Source organism: Anguilla anguilla, chromosome 18 (assembly GCF_013347855.1).
Source record: "Anguilla anguilla isolate fAngAng1 chromosome 18, fAngAng1.pri, whole genome shotgun sequence".
NCBI lineage: Eukaryota > Metazoa > Chordata > Actinopteri > Anguilliformes > Anguillidae > Anguilla > Anguilla anguilla.
The window spans coordinates 15583995-15593925 of record NC_049218.1 but is presented as its reverse complement, the minus strand read 5'-3'; the positions used below and the strand labels follow the sequence as shown (position 1 = coordinate 15593925).

General features: G+C 45.2%; 1 protein-coding gene across 2 annotated transcripts; it reads right to left on the bottom strand.

Annotated features, from left to right (window-relative positions):
• Positions 1 to 2386: 2386 nt before the first annotated feature.
• Positions 2387 to 8333, bottom strand: dld (deltaD). Of its 2 annotated transcripts, XM_035399761.1 has the most exons (11): positions 7622 to 8333; positions 7166 to 7462; positions 6687 to 6747; positions 6268 to 6525; positions 5542 to 5602; positions 5194 to 5324; positions 4840 to 5009; positions 4466 to 4682; positions 3548 to 4361; positions 3323 to 3428; positions 2387 to 3207 (listed from the first exon to the last, which is right to left on the bottom strand). In XM_035399761.1, exons 1-11 carry the CDS (start codon positions 7673 to 7675, stop codon positions 3202 to 3204), a joined length of 2175 nt encoding a protein of 724 aa, XP_035255652.1. In that variant the 5' UTR covers positions 7676 to 8333; the 3' UTR covers positions 2387 to 3201. The 2 variants fall into 2 exon arrangements, with proteins under 2 accessions (XP_035255652.1, XP_035255651.1); XM_035399760.1 differs by lacking the exon at positions 2387 to 3207 and having other exon boundaries at positions 3314 to 3428.
• Positions 8334 to 9931: the final 1598 nt, after the last annotated feature.

The following is a 9931-nucleotide window of genomic DNA, read 5'->3' as shown; positions in this document are numbered from 1 at the left end:
TGAATGTAGCCCAGAGTGACCAAATTGATAGTCTCGGTGCAGACTGATGGATTGTGTTATGTCAACAGCATCTTTTTTTTTCATGGGAGTGTGTGTGACGACTCCCTTTGTGCCTCTATAATTGCTTTGCAGAAACAGTTTGCTTCCCCCAGCTGACCCAGTGGAACCCTAAATCCCTAAATTTATCCTGTCAGGCCACATCTGAGGGCGTCAGTGGCTGAGGGGATGCGGGGTGGGAGGTGGGGGTTCAGGGGGCGTGGCATTCTGAGGAGTGACAGGTGACCCCTTCACTTGAACAAAGAGGGGGATACCGCAGGAGCCAGAAGCCCTTTCTTTACCCATAGTTCCCTGCTCTCCGCAATCTGTCCAAATTTTACTTTCCATTCAGCAGCCTCACAGAAAACAGCTTTATACAGACTAATCCGGCCAGGAGTAAGACTGCGCACACACACTGTCTACAGACCGTACACACACACATGCACACACACACACACAATCTCCAGACCACGCACCCATCTCCAGACCGCACGCACAGTCCGTCTCCAGACCACGTGCACACACCGTCTCAATACCACACGCACACACACCGTTTCAATTCCGCGCGCACACCATTTCAATTCTGTGAGCACACACACCATCATCCGACGATGTTCGGCTGCTCTGCTTCTGTCCCCCTTGAAGAGAAAAGAAGGGGGGAAAAGTGTGACGAGGTGAATCGGCTCATGCGGCTGAAACAGTGGCTTTGCTTAAACAGCCTCTGTTGTTATGCTAATATAGATAAGTGCAGAACTCACTCTCTGTGGCGGATTTAGAAGGGCTTGCTATGTGACTCGTGTCTGTTTTACAGTGAAAATGCCTATTGCTATTTTTGACACGTTGTTGAATCGATCTGAACAAACAAATTTAGTTTTTTGTTAAAGTGCAGGAATAATGTGTCTTCATGTAAAAGGAGAATTTTTTAATGTATTTATTTTTTTGTAATTCATCAGTGATCTCTAATTGCATACATATAGGAAATAAAGTGATCTGTTGTGCAGGTACAGAAAATTCTACATGGAGAATCTTTAATCCCATGCCCCACCCCTTTATGTACTTATGAATGGGAGTGATTTTCTTGCTCGTCACCATGCCGACAGCTGCAAGGAAGCGTGTGACTCGTGTGTTTCTCAGCTGTTCAAACTGCCCCCCCCCATCTCTCCAGAGTAAAGGGGGGAGCACAGGCTGTGATAACCATGAACATGGCGTCATCAGTCTATACGCACCCCACTTTCGTGGAATTTAAGTTTAAGGAAGTGAGTTTGGGAATTTTAAACATGATTCTGATATTCATTCATTCTGACCCACCCCAAGCAGTTATTTTTTTGAAGTTCTTTCAAATATATAAAAAACGTTATTTCCAGTAATCCCAAGACTTGTTACAGCTTGAGCCTGTCTGGTACCTGGATACAGTTTCAGATGCCATAGTATTGGAGGCGTTCTAAAAACTCACGTGTATCTTCAGTAGACACATAGGGTGATCTCAGAGTGATGCTATATTTTCGGAATATTTGAAATTGCCTCTAACTCAATGAAGGATTCAGGCTCCTTTGATCTTATCAGTCTTCCTAATTCTGATTACTGCTGATGGTGTGTCCAGTATGTTGTGTCTATTTGAACAATTACTACTTGTTACTCATTTTTCTCACAGAAGCCAGACTGTGAGCCAAGCATGAGAATGAGGCCTCTTGTGTCCTCTTTGAATTTCAAACCTTCAGCGTCAGTAGCACTGTCAAAAAAAAAGTACAATTTTAACTATTTTAAATATTATGAGTACTGTTTGATTGAGAATTGTGTCTGTTGAAGAGGAAGCTAGAGCTCTTTGCAGTTTTAGACAACACCGTAACTCTTTCCTATGGTGGCCTCTGTCTTCGTCTCCGTCTTAACAGCAACCTGCCATTATGCTGTGGGGTGTAGACTGTGATTACCTGGTGGGGTTTTATTAAGTATGGAGCCAGAGAGAATGGAAGACTTCTGTCTGCTGCATCCAGCCCAGAAATAACCTTGTTTTGAATTTGAATCCTCTCTGAGCATCAGCACTTTTTGGTCGCGTCTGCTGTCAGTTCTGGCCCCTTGGTGGTGGAATGAGCTTCTCATGCTGTTCAGAACAGCAGAAACGTTTGCCATCTTTCAACTTTGACTAAAGACCCACCTCGGCTCCTCCACCCCACCTAGCATCTTTACCCGCCCTAACACCTGATTGCCTGCAACTGTTTTTGTTTTCAGAGCATGTGGTTCTTTGCTGTTGTTCATTTAATATAGTTTGATGCCCTGCATGAACTATTCAGACATATACATACAGGTGAATTTGAATAATTAAAATTATTTATTTGGAAAAATATTTTCACGATCTCCTTTGTTAACAAAACATAATAAAACAATAACAATAAATTCTGTACAATGCTTCTTAAATACATTTACACTAGAAAACGAAGTCATATTGACCTGAAGTGCCTTTATACATATTTGCACAACAAAACAAATACAAAACTTAAATTATATCAAAATGAACTCCACAAAAATACATAAATTCACAAACCAATGGAAAATACAATTAAATTAAAAAGAATACCACTTTAAAAACAACAGTATTTGAAGACTTTTTTTTTCTTTTTGAAGGCAGTGTTTGTGTCTCCAAACCAAATCACAGGAATGGGTTGGATTACTTTGAAATGCACACGGCCATCAGTGCAGACTTCACATACACAGTGATCAAGTCATATTTGTTTGTGTTAAATACATTTTCTTGAAAGCAAATGTCCTTTAGTGCAATGAGGTAAGACTGACCCCAAAGGCAGTGCAACAGGTCATTAGGTACATTCCTGGGAAACAGCATGCAGAGCCTTGGTCAGGGGTGGGACGCAATATAGAACGCAGGGGCCGGGATTGGACAGGATGTAGAACTCGGGGAACAGGGTGGAAGAATGACTTAGAACACGGGGGCCGGGGCGGGACGTAGGACGCGGGGGCCAGTGTGGCCCAACTTCTCTTTTCTGCTGTCACTGTGCTTCCTTCAGTTGAGGACCAGCTCACTCTGAACGTCAGTTTCAACATCTCAGTTCCACAGCAGCAGTCACGTGAAGGAAACCTTCCCTCTGGTTTGAGCAGCATTTGACGGAGTAAAACCTCCCGTAGAGCACGACGCCAGCAGGTCCACCGCGGCCGTTAGACCTGCACGGGAGACAGGGAGAGAGCGGGCTTAGACTCGCAGCCGTGAGACAGCACTCGGCATCAGCACATTTTAACAGTCAACCATGAAGCAAGATGCACGCAAAACTCAACTCACCTCAGTGGCAATTATACATTCATCTTTCTCCTCTGATATGACATATACGGATTGGTACTTTGTGTCCTTGCACGTAGATTCCAGACATTTGCTTTCTGAAGCGTCACTGTGAAAACAAAAATGAGACAAGGTATTGAGCATCCCCCTAATGTTTCAGCCCTGCATTTGTCCTCATCAAACAAGTTCAAACACTGAAAGCTGGATTTTCTAAAACTTTTCTTTTACCTCTTTAAGCGTTTTCTTTGTTTTTCTTCTGACTGGCAGTCCAAGGGTTCGCCTTTTGCTTCGCACTTTTCTTGGCACCTCTCCCGCTCCTCTTTCCCACCGTCGTCCGGCTTCAGCTCGTGCACCAGATTGTAATCCACCACCGGGTAGCGCACCTTTCCGTTTCTCTCCCCAGCGCCGTTGTCACGGTGGAAGTCCACCTTCTTGTTGATGTTCTTCACCTGTGCGGAGCCGATGACGCTGACGGACAGGTCCTTCTCCCGCTGGCAGTTGTTGGTGATGTTGTTCATGGTCTCGTGCTCACCGGGCAGGTCCGCCTGCCTCCCCCTGTGCTGCAGCTTCACCCGGACGTAGACCACCAGCACAGCGCATCCCAGCAGGAGCACGAGCACCAGGACGACCCCCGCGCACGCCGCCATCCAGGGGAACCCCCCGCTCTCCCCGCCCTCTGAGTACCGCTTGTCGGGGCTGTCGACGACCGGCTGGCCCCGGGGATGCTCCGGCAGCAGGAACTGGCAGTTGAGGCCGCCGTAACCCGGCAGGCAGGAGCACACGTAGCGGTTGTTCCTCTCGTGGCAGGTGGCGCCGTTGTGGCAGGGGTCGTGCTCGCACCTACTGACCGGAGCGCTGCAGTTCTTGCCCACGTAGCCCGGCGGGCAGGTGCAGGTGTAGCCGTTGATGCCTTCCTGGCAGGTGCCCCCATTCTGACAGGGGTACATGGAGCACAGATCCATGTTGTCCTCGCAGTGTGTTCCCATGAAGCCGTCTGGACACTGGCACAGGTACGAGTTGACAAGATCCAGACACTGGGCACCTAGAATAGAAGTAAACTTTTAATCACGCTGCCGCCTGTGCAATTTCAGGATATGTGTCAGAGATGAGCTTTGGAAATGGAGTGAGGCCAGAACCAGGGCTTACCATTGGAACAAGGGTTGGAGCTGCAGTGATCAATCTTCTTTTCGCAGTTGAAGCCGGCGTAGCCCATTGGGCACTGGCAGTAGTAGCCGCCCTCGGGGTTGTCAGCACAGCGGCCGCCATTGAAACAAGGGCCATCGGCACAGGTCATGGCGCTCAGCTCGCAGTTGTTGCCGTAGAAACCAGGGGGGCACGTGCAGGTGTAGGTGTTCTCGAGATCCTGCCAGAGCAGATGCCATGTTTAGCCCACAGAATAACCGAAGCACTTACTGTGCACAACAAAGAAGAAAGAGCTGGATTGTGTAATTAATCCACAAATCATGTTAAACACTTGAGCACTGGCAAAGGTCTGTGAGAGAAAAAGTGGCAGAACTTACGGTGCAGCTTCCTCCGTTCCTGCAGGGGCTATCGGAGCATTCGTTGACCTCAATCTCACAGCTGGCCCCGGTGAAGCCAGGCCGGCAGGAGCAGGTGTAGCTTCCCTGCCCGGTGTTGGTGCAGGTGGCACCGTTCATGCAGGGCTTGTGGTGTGTGCAGTAATTCAGATCTGAAACAAACAGCAAGCAGAAAGAGGGTCACCCTCCTGCAACACACCTGTGGCTGCACACTGAAAACCCCTCCTGGTGATTTAAAAAAGACTTCTCCAGACAAATAGGTAACAGTGAAGCTGTAATCCAAACTCCAGTCAGAAGGGGAATGTGTGAAGAATGGGGCTAAAGTCCAGCACTCACCTTGGTTGCAGAAGAGGCCACCCCAACCCTCCTGACATGTGCACTGCCAGGGCTGCTGACAGGTGCCATGGAGACACCCTGGGTAACGGATGCAGTCGTCACAGTAACGCCCACTGAAACCCACTCTGCATCTGCCAGACAAACACGCCAGCGATTAGCAATGCAGCAGATTTGCCACTATTTGTATTTAGGGATGTGTTTTACGAGTGTAAACAATAGATTGTGCATAACCATCCACCTGGGAATGTTTCCATGTGATTTATTCAGAGGTACGGTCATTAATCACCTCATTTTGGTGCGCAGTGCAAACGTTATGGACAGAGTTGACAGAACTGTGGCCAGACTTACTTGCATTCTCCAGGTTTCTCACAGAAGCCGTGCTCCTCATCGCAGCCCGGAAGGCAAATCGCTGCAAGCAGACAAACACGCCCGTTAAAACCAGGAGAGGCAAATCGCTTCAGCACATGTTTCCTCCTGTTTTTATTTTCCTTCAGCCAGGCCGTATCCGTAAATCCTGGCTAATTTATTTCAAAGAGCTGGTGGCCCGATTGGCTGTTTCCTAGAAAAATATGCTCCCTTCATCACCAGGGAAGACATTTTTTTGCTTAACACAGTTGCACAAGGACAAAAGGAGTGCTCACAAAAGCTCCCTTTTCTCCTCACTGGGGGTCAGAAGTCCCCTTTTTTCATTCTTTTCACACAGCTCCTCCCCTCAGTATTCCCGAGTCCGTGGCGGTAAAAGTGGACAGCTGGCTTGCATGGTGCCAGGGCAGGACAGCTGCCCCATTGTTTCCACTCACTCAGCAGCTGCCCGCTTCGAACAATACCTCTCGCCGCTAAGCCTATCAGCGCCGGGCGCACTCCAAAGCGACCAATCGGCCGTTTCATTTAATATATGGCACGCGTGTGACTATCCGCAAACTTTTCTCATTAGAATTGGGAGGGGCGGGGATAACTTTTTTGCGAGCTTTAGAAGATGTTTACTTGTTTTGATACACATGTTTTAGCATGCATTTTAACATTTTTATATGTCATTTTTTGCCTTGTTACAGTTAGCCGCCTTCAGGTACTTACGTTCTGTGCAGTACTGCCCCTTCCAACCAGAATTGCAGACGATTTCGCCACGTTCTCCACAGGTAAAGTGACCGAAAGCATCATCACGGGGTCGGCAGAACACAGAGCAGCCATCGCCGTAGTAATGCTCGTCACACACGAAGCGGTAAGCGTACTTGAGCTCCGTCCTTCCGCCGGTTTGTAGGTCCTGAGACCATTCTTCCCCCACGGTAAGATGCCTCTGAGTGGTCACTCTACTAATCAACCGTTCCGGGTTTTCTAAAAAAAAAAAAGTTAATACGTGGATTATTAGCCATGTTAAGTATAATGTAAGAAACATATTTCCACTTAACATTTTGCCAAATACACATGAAGTTATATCGCTAAAATCAATTAATACAAGAATACAGAATTTGCACTTGATGTCAGGATGCCCTCACCTGTTGAGAGGTCATCTGCGGTATCAGTGTGTAGCGCTTCAATGATCAGAGAAAATGTACCCTGTTAAGAAAGAGAAAGTGATTAATAAACGAGACACTGGAAAGAAATCACTACAGAAAAACAAAGCAGGCCTGTAGGCTAATGTGTAAACGAGTTTACTCTGGTCAAATGGGTTTACAAAGGTTAATGTCTTACTAATGAATTCAAAGTATTGATTAATTGTGAGCCTTCACCACAGTTTCTACTTTCCCAGTAAAGCACCGTTGTAAAATGAAGCGTTTCGGAATTTCACGCAGAGCTGACAATTACATACCCACCCAGAAGATGTGAAGTTTCCCACACAGATAAGATTTGGTAACGGTTAAATTAGGCTTAAACGTGTCTGGGTTTCTTTTATGCCTAAACATTGGAAGAAGCCCTTTGGATTTGTGAACGTTCATTGCAATATGTCCGTAAAATATAAATCAGTAATACTCACCGGCCACGTGAAGCCGAAGGCAAACTTTATGGGATTGGTGAAAGAGCTGTCCATTGTTTCAGGAACAGTGAATGAGTTGGACCCGAGAATTGGAGTAACTGCGCCGCCGTAGGTACAGGGCGGCTCCGGGGATACGTTCGCCTGGTAGTGCTTCAAGCAGATCCTAAAAAACGTTTTACATTCACACTGCTGAAACCCCGACGCCGTTCCTCCCCTACAGCAGTTCCTATTGCCCAGCGCTCCTTTCTTGTTGAGGAATTCTTGCAACTTCAGCTCGAAAACTCCAGAGCAGAAACCCTGTGGAGATATGAACACTGTTAACTTACTGTCCCTATGCATCCTTGCCGTAGAGGCGTAGCTTTCACATTAATACCATCTTAAAGTTATGTTTGTTGGTAACACATTGAAAACTGTGAACCCGACAATGGCATTGCATAAAGTGGATGAGACTAGTACCTGGCTTAGTATGACACACAGAATGGCTGCAATCATGAGCGACTGACGTCCCATTTTGGGTCAGGTCTTCAATAAATAATACGGAGCCTGGGAAAATAAATATATGTCCCAGCTCTGAATATAGGAAGTGAAGCTTTCCTTCACTACAGTCTCCCTCTCCCAGATCCACCTTTTTCAGTAAGCGTTAAACTGAAAGGCACGTCTTTTGTGAAACATGAACTCTTCTCTCTGAACTCAACGCTTCTTCTTTAGTTTCTCGCATCAGCCATGCAGTTTTCTTCTTTGAAAAGCAATAAATATAATCCCCAAAGCAGAGCGCACAAGATCCCAAAATAAGATTTGGGAATGAACTCGAAATTCCTTGGCAAGGCGGTAATTCCAATAGTGAAATTAAATTTTGCAGTTAAACACAAATTCTGACTCGTAGTTGCAAAGAAATGTAAACCAAGATTTTTTAGTTACTCTTTCGTTTGTTTGTTTTTAATGTTCCCTTTGTTTTGTTCGGAGTTAATATGGTACTGATCCAAAATACTTCTCTTCTAATTTCTTACAAGCTCTTCGTTCAACATGCGTGTGTCTAATGTTCCCGTCAGCTTGCCGCCGGTTTTATACAGACTGCCCCTACAAGGGTAATGAGATGCAAATGAACTACCCCCCTATCTGGCTCGAGCTGTCACAAAGGGACACTTTTGAAAGCCCTCCTCTCAAAAGATTGCCAAATGGTCACTGAGCTGTAAAATGTGCAACCCTTCCCCGTGGCACACAACAAAACCGTCTCATTTACATTCCAGCAAATCTTTAACCATAAGAATCCTTTTACGTCCTTTCATGACACAAAATTTCAAATCGCAGCACACTTTTCAGGTGCGAGATAAACCGTTTACCTGTGCAGTAAGCCTCTCACGCTGCCCAAACATATATAGGCTATAAGGATGTACTCAAAACGGAACACTTAACTTCAACACGATTTGAATATTGGAAGTCGCTAAAACCAGTTTGAGAGATATTACCTTTCTAAACTTTAGTATTTACCCGAAGTTCGGCGCATTTACCTTTCTAAACTTTAGTATTTACCCGAAGTTCGGCGCATTCGTTTTGCTTTTTTTCCTGAAAAATGATTTGTGCAAATTATACGAGACCCCCTCAAAAAATAAATAAATAAACAAATAATAATAATAATAATAATAATAATAATAATAATTCAAATTTAAACGAAAAAAGGACGTTTTCTGCATGTTAGGCAACTATATGGCCGACAGTGCAAAATACACAATCTGACAAAACTGGCAAAACTTCGTAAACACATGGCCAATTATCTGAAAGAACAGCGGGCCCAAAAGCTCTTTCTTGTGCCCGGATTTTTACCAGCATAACATGGCAGCATGACTGAATTCCTCTTATGAAGTATACAACTTTATTCATTCTGAAAACTGTATGTATTTTTCAAGGGGTGGAGACTTTTTAGAGCCATGTTAAGTTTTGTTAAGTTTATGTAAGTATAGACTTTCCCTCTCACACGCTTAAGCTGGATAGTAAAAAGTGTGCTGATGTCCGTCGTTCGCGTGGCTGTCATTAAGGAGCTTTGTTATTGTGCGGGAAGAAACGTTTGTTCTCCGCGCTTTCAGCTGTATGGTAATTCAGACAGCACCTGCTCTTTTCACAATATAACAGAGAGAGAGAGAGAGAGAGAGAGCTCCCCTCGGCGCACGCTCCCGTCCCTACAACAATGTCCAACTTAAAGTAGCCCTTCCAGCCAAACAGAAAAAAACAGTACCAACCGTTATCTCATTATTTTAACATCAGAGACAAATAATTTGTTGTTTATTTGTTTTTATGTAATACAATTTGCAGAATTCAGCTACAAAACTCCAATCAAATAGGACACACCATTTTAAGATAGATTATTACAAGGTTGTCCCTTCAACTGTTCAAGTTACACCGTATTTTGTTTTTGGTAAAAGTGAAAGGGTGAATGTGTGTGGGGGGCGGTCTCAATGAGGACATTAATTGAAACGGGATTTCGATTTTTGGATGGAAGGCAGTCCTTCAGTTTGCCGAGACATGCGGCACGAAAAAGCCACAGAAATTCCTTCACTTTCTGAGGGCATCTATTAATCCCCCTTAGAATGATAATGCCCCAGGTTTTTTCAAACTTTGATAGTTGCAAGTATGTCTTCGTATACTCAGTGGAAGCGTTGGATATCAGGGCTGGCACCAGTTGAAATGGCAGTACCTTTAGATCTCTACATTAAAAGTTGTGGTCCGTTCAGTAATTGTGTGCGCTGATGTTGCAATTATTTTGCCAAAGGG